Source organism: Oryzias latipes, chromosome 14 (assembly GCF_053564925.1).
Source record: "Oryzias latipes strain Hd-rR chromosome 14, Olatipes_Hd-rR_3.1".
In the NCBI taxonomy this organism is placed as follows: Eukaryota; Metazoa; Chordata; class Actinopteri; order Beloniformes; family Adrianichthyidae; genus Oryzias; species Oryzias latipes.
In genome coordinates, this window is record NC_136250.1 from 24,707,983 (window position 1) to 24,723,124 (window position 15,142).

Sequence of the window (15,142 nt, forward strand, 5' to 3'; positions counted from 1 at the left end):
ATTATTCTTGCTTTAATTTCTTGAAATAAACCATTTCAAATCAAAAATTCAAATCAAATGTTCACTGCGTTGTAGGCTATGTCTAAATTCCTTTCCTAATCCCTAACTACTAAAAAACTATATAGTGTGGGACTATCTTGTACCCTGGATTTTAGGATTTTCAGGCACTATGCTCACTACGTTATTTTCTTATTTAAGCGGCAAATGTGATGCCACATAAAAGAAGTGTTTTCAGGGATGTTAGACTAAATGTTTTGAGAAATACACAGTTGCACCCTCTTTTCATTTTTGATAACATGACAATTGTTGATTTTATATTTTTCTGTTGCAACATTCTCACAGTGTTTACATCATGTGACCACCGGCTATGGTGGTCATTCTGGTTCAGTTGTACCGCTCCGGGAACGGATTGTATTCAGACTGAGGAATCTCAGAACAAACCAAAGCTCAGTCTGATTGGAAACGAACCAAGATCACCTCCATAGATGGGTCAGAGAGCGGTTCCTGGTCCTGGACCAAGTTCTGCTTGGGTATATTTAGACTGAAAATTTTCTCCATATTATCGGGGAAAACAAACTCTGGTTCACTTAAAGCGAACCAAATGTTTAAAAATAAATAACATAAAATTTAAATACTTGTTTTTTCACATGAAAAACTTTTGAAAACGCAATGCATTGTGGGATATATTCACCAATTTATTGAGCATCAATGCACACACATTTTTTTTGCAGAGACTTGTGGGAAATTTTTAGGGCACTGGATTTTGGAATTGTTAATTGAGACAGCTCAACAAAATGGCAAACACACTATATAGTGCACTATGTAGTGAGTAGTTAAGGACTTTTGACACATTGTTTTTCTTAGAACCGTGCCGTGAAAGTCAGGCTGCAGCTCCTCCAGCCTTTTCCTCGTTCAAATGTGCATAAAGACAAAAGGACCACCAGGGATGTAGCTGCTACACCTGCAGATGTTAGTGTCAGGCAGCAGGCTGTTGAAAAAAACTCTTCAGTAAAAAAAAAAAAAAAAAAAAATCATTAAAGAGTACAAATTGGGGAGTGTGTGATTTGTGACCCGCTGCTTTCATCTCCACTTTTTCTGCCACTCAATTAATTTTCTGTTAATCCTCTAATCTGTTCTAACTCTCTGACACTATTCACTGTTTAATGAAGGTTTGTGGCTGCAGCTTCGAGCAGACCCGCAGAGGCCTGGCTTTGAACGGCTGCTCCTCACACAACCCCTCCTCTCTGCGATGGAGCCACCCAGATGAGCAGACCACCTGAGGATGGAGATCATGTCACAAAAATAAACTCCATTTAGAGAAAGGAAGGCTGAACCTTCAGCTAATTCTGTCAGGCTCTTAAAATGTCAACTTTATGTTTTATTTACAACATAAGCCATTTTTCCATCCGCCTTCTTCAGAACCTCCTGAATCCCTTTTGGGGTCATGGGGCTGCTGGAGCCAACCTAGCTATTGTTGGGTGAAGGTGGGGTACACTCTGAACAAGTCACTCAATTGCACACTCATATTCACACCTAGGGACGATTTAGTGACACTGATCAACCTGTGAAGCATGTTTTTGGACTGTGTGTCTGGAGAAAACAACAGAACATGCAAACTCCACACCAAAACACTGTTAATTCTCATGTTCCAGTCCTGCCATAAAATGTTCTGATCAGTCTTGTTAATTGCAGCACCGAGGGTCCAAAAGAGGAAGAACAAACACAAGTCAACAGTCTGCGGCCATGAGGAGATTACCTTCAGCAGATCTGTTTCAGTCACCTTTGAATTCAACCGAAAAGCTTTTTGACTTTTTCTTTTTTAAAGAGGGTACTCAATATCTAATGTCGAACACACAGATGTTAAAAAACTATCAGCAACAGGAGAAAAACCAAAAAGTTCTCAATCATACTGGTAGCTGGTTTAAAAGAGGATTTCAGGAGTATTTCTTCCTTGAATTCAGTCTCTGCATTTTATGGTATGGATTGAGTTGATCTAGTTTTTCTGTCAGCTGCTGTATATTCAGCCAAAGTAAACTCAGATATTTTGAATAGATGAGCTGGCAGGAGCCCTGCGACAGACTGGCGACCTGTCCAGGGTGTCCCCTGCCTTCGCCCACAAGCGGCTGGGATAGGCTCCGGCAGCCCCGTGACCCCGAAAGGGACAAAACAGAAGAAGATGAAGATGAACATCTGGCAGGACAGAAACACGTTTTTTGACAAATGAGTTAGAGCTGCTCTGTGACTGATAAGTAGATCTGATTGATAAACTGCAGGACTCCCTGCTCCCCTTTCTGGGATTGTTCAGTTTAAAAAAAACGGCGAAGAGATGATTCATTCATTCCAGCATCATCTTGCTGCTGCAGTCAGATTTCTGTCAGACAGAACAGATCAACTTGGTCATTAGTTATCAAACCCTTCAGTAGCAGACACTTTGAGGACAGACATCTGATCTTCAATTGGTCACCTTCAATTATTTTGTTATTCTCTACAGTTTAAGCATTCATTATTGTTGAGATATTTTAAATAACTAACTTATTACTATTAAAACACATTTTTGAACCAACTTTTTAAAATTTTACTTTGTGTTCATACATTTTTTGTTACTTGAGGGCAGATAGAGTTTTGTAGTTTTGGGGGGTTATTGTACATATGGCAGAAGAAGGAGAAATGAGAAAGACTTTTACTGCTTCCTGCTTTCAGTCCTGGTTAGTCAACAGTTTAAGTGGTTAAAAAAATGGTCCATATTTCTGGAAATGAGAGCTGCACCATCTAGAGTAAGATGGATATTGCGACATCCAGGTGAAAGACCAGGTTTTCCTCAGCAGCTTTTAATGTCAACATTGTTTCTGGAGCCACTTGGACATCCAGATTTTGAAGGACAGCTAAAGATGTCATCATATTAAAGCTTTAAAGACTTTTAAGTCTCCAAAAATGTCTCAAAAATGTACTTGCTGAAGCAACGTCAACTCTGGCAACCTTTGGATGATGGAACTGTGTGTTGTCAACGTGATATGACAGGCTGTGTCTGAATTCCCTACCTTAATGCCTAACTACTACAAACCCATTGCGGGACTAGAGCACTAGATTTAAAAAAAATCGGATATGGGCATCAAGAACTGCAGTGTAAATGCAGCTTATGTAATGACCAATGACCATGAAATCAGACACAGCCACAGTGTTACCTGGATATGGGTCTATTTCTCAATGGGGCACCACTGAGTGGAGAAAAGAGGTTTGAAATGTGGACAGAAGCTTCACCTGATCTTCTAGCAATGTCTCCTTGCAGGACTGGCTGAGTTAGACAGCAAGGCACAAGCTAACAGAGTCTGACTAACTAGAGGTTGGTTCTCAATAATGCAGAGCTCCGTTTCATGAGCTTTGCCTCTAACCTTGCCAACAAACTACACCTGCAATTGTATCATTAAACAAAGCAGAGAATAAACTAAACGTCTGACATAATGACAAGTAGAAAGTTAGCAGAAAGGGCAGGAAGAACCTTTCAAAGTTAGGTCATGTGACCTAATGCTTCATTTTGGGCTGATCTGAAGTCACTTTTGAAATTTCAAGCTAGGTTCTCAATGAATGCCATTTGTACTACTAGCATTTTCAGTTTAATCCTCTTTAGACCTTAGCTATTATTTCAGCTGATCCTCTACATGCGTAATCACAGGGCCCCAAGTAAGAAAAATTGACTACTGGGGAAATATAACCCAAAATGTGATGGCATGTGGACGCCAGGTCTTAAAAGGTTAATGTAAAGTCAAAGTAAAGATGCACTGAGAAGTCCTTCCATATAACTTCAAAAAACGGCGCGGCATTAAGTTTCAGGCTGTGTGGCACATCAAAAGTTTTGCCACACATCAAAATATTTGAGAGGCAGTGCAAATTTTCCCCAGTTTAATAAACTGAACTTGGGCAAATATTTGCATTGCATGAACCAACTAGCAGCTCAGCTTTGGTAGTGACTTGTTGACGATGTGATCAGCAAGTGGAGTTCAAATCTAACAAGGATGAAATTTTCATTGTTACAGTTTGTGCTCCTCCCAAAATTCATGATGTTTTTATATATTTGAATTGAGAGCAGAGGAACAATCCCCGCTCCTTTAATTTGTATCTTCTCCTTCCACCCTCCCTTTGTTCGACATTAGCTGGAATAGGCTCTAGCAACCTTGTGACTCTGTGAGGAAGAAGCTTCCACTCACCTAACATAAGTTCCAGTACTCTTGCACATCACTTGCACACGTCACGTATTAGTATTTGGTTATCATTTTTTTTCTTTGAGCTCACTTCCTGTAGGTGTGGCTGTAAGTGCATGCACTGCTTCATCCAACAGGCCCAGCTAAGATCGATTGCTGAGCTGATCTCTGAGTTGAACCATTATCTTGGACTTTTTGAAGTTTGCAGTGGACCTGTACAGCTTGTTGTGAAGTCTGTAGCACGGTGCACCTTTTTAATTTCTGGTGTAACTTCATCATCTGTGGTGAACGTTCCTAGTCTGTGGTGGACCTTAGTGGGCTGGTTCCCATTTGGAGTGCTGAGCAGACACCAGTTTCATCAAACATTATGCATTTTCCACCAAACAAGGATCTGTGGCTTCTAGTTGTTGGGAGATCTTGATATATCCTTCGCTATCCAACTGGTGACTGATGTGAAATTGAATCGTTTCCTAAAGGACTGATCTGTTTTTGGATCCCTTCATAATGAGTCAAACATGCTGTAAATGCTTCTGATTTGCTGCAAATTGCAGCCCACCCTTCTATCCTAACATGGAGCGCAGCCTGCCGCCTCGTGGCACTAACGACCCCTCATACATCAGAGACCACCACACTGCAGCAAACACAGTGACCCCCATCATCAGCAGCTCCCTCCCTCCCTCCCCCTCACAGTGCTCCCCTCTCCTGCCTCGTGTGATCACAGCTACAATCGACTGTTGTTTAGTGAGTGTGAGGGTTTCCAGAGCGAGATGAAGATCCTCTGCAGCAGATCCATGGTGCTCCTTTTGCTCCCCTTGTTCCTTTCAGGTAAAAATACATTTTCTTCCTTAAATATTTTCAGCAGCGTGTTGGACTCTGCCTGGTGGAGGTGTGGTTGCAGGTCCACACATTTATTGTTAGGAAATGTCAGATGAACATTTTTGAGTGTAACAAGACTTAAAATTAAACTGATGCCATTTGACTGATACCTGCAGCTTGATAGCTGCTGCAAATTAACGCAACTTCCAATCTACATTTCATCACTGAATCATTCTTTAGTCCTGAAAAATATTACCTTTTGTTTTTAGATTGATACCAAGAACTGAAAAAAAGCCGCGTGGATCTTGTTTAGGATTTTCAAACCAAACCCAGGGAGGTTCGAATACCTACTTAATGAAAGGCATCATGCACTGTGGGTTCATCAAGAACATCCATGTGTTATTTAGACACGTTTGTATGTTTATCAGAACAGTCATTTCTTGATCATTAACATTCAAGCCTCAGTATAGAACATCAATGTGTTCTTGAGAGTTATTTGTACAGTACAGACCAAAAGTTTGGACACACCTTCTCATTCAAATGAATGAGTGTGTTCAAACATTTTATCAGAATGTTTTGTGTTCTTCAGAAATACCCCTGTGTTGATCAGACACAGTTATGACCTTTTTTAAAACCTTCATCTGTGATCTTTAGTAACATTAGTTCATAAAGAGGTCTCATTTGTTGGAACATCTATGTCAAGAGCCTGTGTTCATCTGAAAACATTGTTTTTTAATGTTCATGTGTTGAGAAGAAATGTTTGCATTTGTTGAGAAGATTTGGATGGGAAAAATCAAGTGCGCCTGATCTGTCAGTCACAAACACGTGTGCTGCTCCGCCACCATTGCCATTTGTTAGGTCTTATTATGCTTCCAAGAAACCTCACAAAGGCTGAAGAGGCTCTTAACTGTGTTGATACATGCAGATCGGAGCATGACCTGTAGAGTACATGGTCCTCCTCACCATCAAAACACCAAATTAGGGAATCTCCGTGAAGAAATGATCTATCTTTTAGATTCCCAGATGTTCTTTCTTGTACTGCTAAATGTGACTTTCATCCATCAACAGATTTCATGCAGCCTCACATTCCTGATGGAAATCTGCTCTGGAATAGTTTGGCTGAAGTACAGGCAGGTCTTGGGCGCCACATCTCAGGTCCTCATGCTGGCTGGAGAACCAACAAATGATGTTAAAAGTTCTGCTGTCAGCATTTGGCAGTAATGAAAGACTATGACTTTTCATGCGTTTGTTTTAGCTGCGGCTGTCTTTCTTCAACCACTTTCAAAAGCGCAGAGGCCAGACATGCAGCCCAAACACGAGCCTAATTCCACTTCCACCCACATTTTTCAAAGGTACATTTAATCCAGCAGACATGCTTCCAGAGTTATTGGCTCCTAAGAAGACAACTGAACAAGGCTTGTATCACTGTTTTGATGCTTTAAATGCAGAAAAACAAACCTGGTTTCACTGAAGGTCAACAGTCTTCCTCATCTCACACAAAAAATGTAAAAAGACACCAAAGCTCGATTTATTCAATCACTTATTTTTCAAATCTTTTGTGAGAAAAATGTCAGTATTTATGGTTAGTGAAATGTCAAGCTCAGAGCATTTTTTAAGCACCATATCAAAGTAAGAAACACAAAAACTAAAACTAACTTTTGTCAGACAAATGGCATGTTTCTAGAGTCTTCTCAGAATGTTTCCTGCCTTACACGATCAGCTTGTAATAAGCAAGGTCTGCTGAATGATCATACATGTTCTCGTGTGTTTACAAGTGTTCCCAAGTGTTCATCTGTGTTTTCAAATTTTCCGAAGTGTTCTTCAGGTATTCACATATTTTTTCAGATGTTCATGTATGCTTTCATGTGTTTTCAGAAGTGTTCTCAGGCGTTCCTAGATATTCCTAGTTTTTTCAGGTGTCCTGGGTAGTTCCATGTTCTCAGATATTCTCAATTGTAGTGCTTTCAGAAGTTCACGGGTGTTATAAGGTAATCTCAGATATTCTTGGGTGTTCTTAGGTGTTAAGAAATGTTTTCATGTGTTCTCTGGTGTAAAAATGTCTTATTCTATGTTCACAGGTTTTCTTGGATATTCTTGGGTGTTAACAGGTGTTCTGAAGTATTCTTTTGTGTTTTCAGGTGTTCTCAGGTTTTCTTAGACGTTCACAGGTGTTGCTAAGTGTTTCCAGGTGTTCTTAGGCATTCTTGGATGTTCACAGGTGTATTAGAGTTTGCATAGCCATTCTCAGGTGTTCACAGGTGTTCTCTGGTATTCTTGGATGTTTGCAGGTGTTCTTGGGCCTTCATAGATGTTTTGGGGAATTCTTGGAAGCTCACAGGTGTTCTGGGGCAGGGGGGATCAAACTCCAACCTCCTGCTGGTTTTCCAGAAACCCTGCCTTTTTTTTGCTGCTGATAACCTTGATGGGTGTTTAGCCAATAAGGAAGCTTCAAAGGCAGGTTGGTTGGAAAACATGTAGGACACCGGCCCTCGAGGCCTGGATTCTGACACCCCTGTTCTGCGTTGCTCACTGGTGTTCTCAAGTATACACAGATAAACATGTTTTCAGGTGTTCACAGATGTTCTTTTCTGTGTTTCACAAAAGCCAGGTGTTCTCAAATGTTCTTATGTGTTTCCAACCATTTTCAGGTGTGTCATCATTTGCAGTAATTTAGTGCTGCTTGTTCTGGGTCTATCCGAGTATTAGGCATTTCCACTTGGAGCCTTATCGTACCGTAGCTTTGATTTTCAGTACGTCATCATCTCATTGTCTTTAAATGGAAGAAAGTGTAGTGAACAACTGCAATTTGAATTGTTAAAAAGTCAGCTCAAAGCTGCCCCGTCCCCCTCTGCACACCACAGTGTTAATGCTTTTGGGATCCTCCTGCGGGCAAATGATACCAGCAGATGATTGCAGTAGTGTCTGATTCCAGCATGTCCATGTTTGTTCAGAAAACTCTGCCGTCCATATTCACTCACTCCCGTCGTCATCTGGGGGTCAGCCAGCGGACAGCGTTCCTTTTTTGTTCAGAGTGCGTTAAACCTGTTAGATTGTTGTTGTTGGGAGGGGGGGGGGGGGCACACTGTGTACATATTGATCCAGGACAGAGTAGACACGAGCTTTGGTTTAAACTCATCAGCCAGGTTTCAATTTGTGTTTTTTAATAACAAAATTTCAACACAAAATCTGCATCATCCAGAAAAAAAAGTAAAAAAATAAAAAAAGTAAAAATTGTTCTTGTATTTTTATGTTTCATGAATTTAGGTGAGTTAAACATTCATCTTGTGAAACATAAGTCTGATTTTTGAAAAAAAAATTTTGTGAATATAAAATTTACAAGTATTAAATAACAATCACCTGAGACGACTCCAAAAACACCAACAGTAAAAACTTATATATGCATTCATAAAACAAATGTTCCATTGTTTATATTAATAAACAAAAAATATAAAGATAAGTTCAGTTGTTTTTCTGCCTCATTCTGTCTTTTCAGCAGCTTCGCGTCACATCTGTAGTGAAATACATGAACTATCATTTAGACAGACAGAAGATGAAATAAAATGACTAGAATGTAAAATAATAAAAAAAACTTTACATTATTAGCATACAATGAGTAAACTAAAGGAGCAATCAACCCGACTTCACTCAGGATTGTGTAATCTCCCTTGTGTCAGAGCTCGCAGTGTTGAACTTAAACAGGAAATTGTCAGGAACTGGTGGTGGAGGACCCAAAATGCAGGAGACCATGCTTGGTGACAGGAAATAAAACATTTAATAAACAAACTCAAACATGACAAAACTACGGGGAGAAACAAACCGGTGATACAACAGAGCAGATGACCTGACAAAAGAGAACAGAAACCAAGACACTTAAATAGGCTGAGGGTAACTGAATTGAAGACAGCTGTGGATCATGAACCTTAAAGTGGTGTGACTGAAAAAAAGAAAACCAAAAACATGACCGCTACTATTATCCAAATAAACAAGTTTGGTGATAATTTCTTTACCACAGAACTTAGCTCCATCTTTAATTTGTTTCATAAGATATGTGAGACTTCATAAAACCTCTCTAAACATGTTTATGTCTATCATCTTAATGGTATCTTCTGTGAAACAGAGTTTATGATGAGTCTCTCTGGGTTCAAAGTTCTTACAGTTCGACATTTTGAACCTTTTTAGTATCGTCTTTGCACATTGTTTGTGGTATATTTACACACCCACCTGACTGAACTCATCTGATTTTCTAAACAGGCTTTTTCTTAATTCCTTTATTTCTTGTTAATTTAGCTGTCATTTAAAATCTTACAGTTACACCACAACACCCTCATGCTGATGAGACAAATCTCACTGACCACCAAACCTGGACCCAAAATATGACATTACTATTGGAATAATACACAAAGCACATGTTCAACTTGAATTTGTGAACATTATATAACATTAACATTAAACATTAAATAAAGTCTCTTAACATGAATTAATAAATTGTGAGGTTAGGTCTTAATCAGCTGGTAAATACACAAATAAGATGGTTGCAAAGGTTTATACTAGATTTCAAACCCTGTACCTCATTTAAATAACATTACAGCTCAATACTTCACAACTAGTAAAGGGGAGAAAAACATAGAGAACAAGCAGGAATTGTTTGAAGGACCTGAAAGTTTCCTTCCCACAATGATAAGAACAGCTGTAAGCACGAAGACATTTAGACAACATCTGGATGTTAAATAAAATGTAGCTGCATCAGAAGAGATGCAGCAACACATCAGTCCAGCATCAGCTGATGCAGATCTAAAGGTCATTATGACAGCAGAATGCGGTAAAGGCAGCGTCAGAACCAGCAACTGTCAGAATCCTAAAATCCACAGGCAGAAACAGCTCTTTCAATACGATCCTCCAGATGAGAAGACAACAAAGAGCCGGACTAACCGCAGAATTTTTACAGGCAGACTGTTTCACAGGAGAGGAAGGAGCAAAACTACAGCATCTGGCAACAGGATTTAGAGATTTCATCTTTGAGCTGCTTTCTGAAGGAGGACAAGAGTGTCTGCAGGTTAATTAAACTGAGACTTCTTTGTTCATGTGTGTGTGACACAAACGTGTCTGCAGAAATACCACACATTCAACAAAGACTAGTGGATGAAACACCTGGTATGAATATGACATGTAACTGGACAGTCATGACAAAAGTATGAGTGTTGTCAGGAGGCTTTGAAAACAAGATTATTTTACATTTTCAAAAGACAAAATTAAGGGGCGTAGTAGTAGTAGTTCATGCTCTCGCCTCTCAGCAAGAGGGTCCTGGTTTAAATCCCAACTGGGTTCTTTCTGTGTGGCGTTTGTTCTTCTTGGTGATGTGTGGGTTTTCTCTGGGAACTCCAGCTTCATCCAGCAGTCCAGAAACATGCTTTATATGTTAGTTGGTGAATCTAAATTACTCCTAGGTGTGCATGTGAGTGTGAGTGTGTAGCCCTGCAACAGAATGGTGACCTGTTCAGTTTGTACCCCCGTCCTCGCTCCACACTAGCTGGGTTTTTTCACAATATTAATAGAAGTTCCACCTTAAAACAATAAATGGGAAAACATTTTTTTTTTCTAGAAACAAACCCAATTTGACAATGAAAATTTAACAAACCAATGGATGGTTGATAGTCGTATTGATGAGGATATTAAATGGACCCACAGCCCGTATCCTTAGACTCAGTCCTTGTTTCAGTTTGGCAGCAACGATAGAGGCTGAGTCCACCAGAGCATCGCCGTCAATGTTTGACGATCTGCAGTGATGGATCAAAATATAAAAAAGTAGTGCTGTCAAAAACAGGAAGTTTCAGAGACAACTGAAACTGCCAAACTGGTAACTGTGTTGTGGCTGCCCTGAAGGTGGCGCTGCAGTAAGGAGTGAGAATAAAGTTAGTTGGCCACCTGAAAAATGCATCAACCCCTCTTCCTTCTACAGTTTGCTCAGCTGCTCAGGGACGTTTCGCTCAGAAGCTGCTGAACGATTTGTTCTCCAACTACACCAGCGCTCTGCGGCCGGTGGAGGACACCGACAACATCATCAACGTCACATTGCAGATCACGCTCTCCCAGATCATCGACATGGTAACCAGGCGATGCAAACACACAGTTTACTCCAAACGCTCAACTAAAGTTGCTGTTGTCTCCGCAGGATGAACGCAACCAGATCCTCACCACCTACCTGTGGATTCGTCAGGTGTGGATGGATGCTTTCCTCAGCTGGAGGAAAGAGGACTATGATGGACTTGACACTATCCGCATACCCAGCAGCCTTGTCTGGAGGCCAGACATTGTCCTGTATAACAGGTGAGAGAAGCTTTCTGATCCTTGAATCTTCCTCAACTCCTCTTCTGAGCCCGTCTTCTCCCTCGCAGTGCGAATGATGAGTTCTCCAGTTCCATGGAGACCAACGTTGTGCTCCGTAACGACGGCCAGGTCATGTGGGACCAGCCAGCCATAACCAAGAGCTCCTGCTCTGTAGATGTTGCCTTCTTTCCGTTTGATGTTCAGCAGTGTCATCTGACCTTCGGCTCCTGGACTCACAATGGCAACCAGATGGACCTGTTCAATGCTTTGGACAGTGCAGATCTGTCTGACTTTGTCCCCAACGTTGAGTGGGAGGTCAGAGGTCAAATTTACTACACAAAAGAACGAATAAAAAAAAACAACCCTTCTTTTTATGAACTGATTTGAATCTTCCTCAGGTTCTGGGCATGCCAGCCAAAAAGAACGTCATTTTGTACGGCTGCTGCTCTGATCCATATCCAGACATCACCTTCACGCTCAACCTGAAGAGACGAGCCTCCTTCTACATCTTTAACCTCCTCATCCCCTGCATGATGATTTCCTTCCTGGCTCCGCTGGGCTTCTACCTGCCGGCTGACTCAGGTGAAAAAGTATCCCTCGGTGTGACGGTGCTGCTGGCTCTCACCGTCTTTCAGCTGCTGGTGGCAGAGAGCATGCCGCCATCTGAGAGCGTCCCGCTCATCGGTGAGTTCCAGACTTCTGTCCTGCTGTGTGTTCAGCAGCCTTCATCCTCAAAAACGTAATCTTTTTTTGTGTTAAGATACCTTTGTAGGTTGTTGTTTGCGTTGAGATAATCCAGTAGCTGAAATCTTTTTGTGTGCCTCCGGCTCAAACTAGCATTGCAATAAAATTTGGTGATCAGTTCATGATATGCAGCCTTCTAGTAGAGTATTTATCTGGAATAATCATCTTGATAATCTGATCATGATAAGAACAAATTAAATGCCCGATACTAATCAGGTGACAACATCCGATTTCCGATGGAGTAATGAACCATGTGGTCGGGCAAGACTTCAGATCGCGTGATCTGATCGGGACATCCCTAAAAAAAACTGACAGCCTCAATTAAAAGAAACAGTGGTTATAAAAAAAAGTAGGGGAATGTCTGCTGCTAAAAAGTCCTTTGTATCATTCTGAGGTGCAGTGAATTGTTGGAGAGAAGAGAAGCTGCAGAAGCAGATTCAAAATATTTGTTTATTCTTACATAAAGGAAACTCACATTGGTATCAGTTGACAGAGTCATGGGCTCCTGGGGCCGCAAAACCCACCAGCAGCTGCTATAGAGGGGCAGTGGTCACAGGGAGCATCACAGCATTTGAAGGACAAAATGACCAGCAATTAGCCTGTTTGCTTGCAGCAGCTGCTGAAGACTGGACAATACTTCTGTAGCCGACATTAAGGTGTTCCCCAGGTTTTTCACCAAATAGGAATTATTTTTTAGGAACCAAGCGGGATCATTGGGGTCTTGAACCTGAACCGTCTGTCCTTCTCCAACAGGAAAGTACTACATCGCTACCATGACTATGGTCACTGCATCCACGGCTCTCACCATTTTCATCATGAACATACACCATTGTGGTTCAGAGGCCCGGCCTGTCCCCCAGTGGGCTCAGCGCTTCGTACTCAACTTCCTGGCTCGGATCTGCTTCCTCCGTGAGGCTGGAGACAGCTGCCTGTCCCGGGCCTCGTCCCTGAAGCAGCCTTTGTCTCAGCAAGAGTCTGATGCTCCGTCAGCTGGTGCTGGAACCACAGGAACCAACTGGGACAGAAATGGACAGGTGTGGAGAGGGAAGGTGGAAGAGGACAACACAGGGGTGTCCCTGAGCACAGAGCAGGACTTAACCAAGCAGGTGATCTGGAAGGAAGATCTGTTTGTGACCATTGACCACTCTGCAGAGCGAGGAGCTGCTGGAGGCCATAAGGAAGGGGAGAAGTCAAACAGTATGAGTGCGGGAGGAGTTGCCGCAGGAGAACATGCAGAGGAAAAGAGCGATGTTGAAGGTGGAGCTCAGCAGAACCGGAGAGAGATTCTGGTGAGAACCCAGTGCGTGTGCCAGCACCAGCGGCTCCGCAGCAACGTGGAATTCATTGCCAGCTCGTACCAGGACCAGCGGGTTGCTCAGCTGCGCATCACAGAGTGGAGAAAGGTTGCCAAGGTGATGGATCGCTTCTTCATGTGGCTCTTCTTCATCTTGTTCTTCTTTATGAGCGTCCTCATCCTGGGAAAAGCCATTTGAGGTAGCTGAGCAGGACTTCTTCTCTGGTTTGACCTTCACCTTTAGTCCTCTCACCTTTGCTGTGTAGTTGCTCCAGAGCCACTTCGTGTGAACACAATGGTGAAGTCACAGTGGGCTGAAACTAACAGCCCCAGATGTTTGCATGCACACGTCTAAATAAAGGTTGGGGTGTTGATTTTGGTTCATTCTGGTGTCAGATTCACTCATTTGCACAAATGCTAACATTGTAATTCAACTTTGTAACTTTTATTTTTTTACTTTTAGAAAGACTTTTAACGTTTTCCTTTTTAAAAGACTAATCTTGATTTTGAAAAATGTAAAACCATGATCGGATCTAAATTACCGGTAATCAAAGTCTAGATCCAAACTTTATCATTTCATCGAATGCAGGGTTGGGCTTCACTGCAGGTGAAATCTGACTTTTCTCTCCATTTTGGAAGAAACTGTAAGTTTCAGCAAAAAGTTACTACTTAGTACTGAATTTATTCTGATCAAAGCCACAAATTACACCTATGATCATGCCGACAATAAGTGATTCTCACTAATTATTTCAAACCTCTGCATGCAAAAGAAAGAAGAAGAAAAAAGTGGAGAAACAACATTTTTAAAGAAGGAAAACACTGAGAGACAGATGAAGAGAAAATAATAAAAAGCAGCGCCTGAATTTTCTTACTTCAAAGGTTTTTTGTTCAAATTAAAGAAATTTGACTGAAAAACAAAAAAGAAAACCTGTTTTTTGCAGCTTGTTGTTAGAAATCAGATGAGATGAGTCTTCTTCATGATCCATGTGTGACATCTTTATAGTGAAGAATAAAAAACCAACCTGTGGATATTTGGCATTTCAGTCCTCCTTTTTTTTAGGTTGCTGCAAATGAAATCCTTATCTATGTATAATTATGTTCACCTCAGGCTACAAGCTCCTGAAAATTAATGAAGAAAATAAATCATGCATGAAAGTACACCCCACACCAATCTGCCTGTAGATCTCACGTTCTGATCTTCCCTCATCCTCGTGCACAAGATCCCAAAAGACTTAAACTTTTCCACCTCGGACAGAAGTTCTCCACACACCAATAGAGTAAAAACAACCTTCCTCTGGTAAAGAACCACGGCCTCAAACTTTGTGGTGCTGATCCTCAAACCAGCCTCTTCACAATCGGCCGCAATCCGCTTCACCACAATCTGAAGGTCAAGAGGACAACATCGCCTGCAAATAACATAGAATAAACCTCTATGGTTTCTTTTTCGATGGCACATGTGTCAAACTCAAAGCCTGTGAGAGCATAAAAGTTTTTAATTTCTTAGAATAAAAAATAAAAGGGGTGTGTATTTATTCATATTTAGGGGGAATCTGACTTGAAATATCGGATTGGGCAACTATACACTAGGACTTAAACACTGTCCATATAACCTAACTTGACAGAATCAAATGTAAAAGGATCTATGCTAAAATAACAAGCAAATATATGTTTTCTATGCAGCTGTAATTGTCACTTTAAAAAGTTATAGTAAATAAATAATGAGTTATTTAACAGTAAGGTGCAAAGCTGGTTTTCTCCGCTTCAGAAT

General features: G+C 41.1%; 1 protein-coding gene across 1 annotated transcript; it reads left to right on the forward strand.

Annotated features, from left to right (window-relative positions):
- The first annotated feature begins 4,862 nt into the window (after positions 1-4,862).
- On the forward strand, positions 4,863-13,758 carry LOC101157879 (neuronal acetylcholine receptor subunit alpha-10-like). The gene is made up of 6 exons (XM_011483838.4): positions 4,863-5,021; positions 10,969-11,114; positions 11,182-11,336; positions 11,405-11,651; positions 11,735-12,020; positions 12,834-13,758. Exons 1-6 carry the CDS (start codon positions 4,964-4,966, stop codon positions 13,571-13,573), a joined length of 1,632 nt encoding a protein of 543 aa, XP_011482140.1. The 5' UTR covers positions 4,863-4,963; the 3' UTR covers positions 13,574-13,758.
- Positions 13,759-15,142: the final 1,384 nt, after the last annotated feature.

What these genes read in the sequence shown, in the direction of transcription:
- LOC101157879 (XM_011483838.4), top strand. Translation starts at nt 4,964, where the DNA reads ATGAAGATCCTCTGCAGCAGATCCATGGTGCTCCTTTTGCTCCCCTTG. An exon ending in GACATTGTCCTGTATAACAG is followed by an intron (nt 11,337 to 11,404) that starts GTGAGAGAAGCT and finishes TCTCCCTCGCAG; the next exon opens with TGCGAATGATGAGTTCTCCA. An exon ending in TCCCCAACGTTGAGTGGGAG is followed by an intron (nt 11,652 to 11,734) that starts GTCAGAGGTCAA and finishes AATCTTCCTCAG; the next exon opens with GTTCTGGGCATGCCAGCCAA.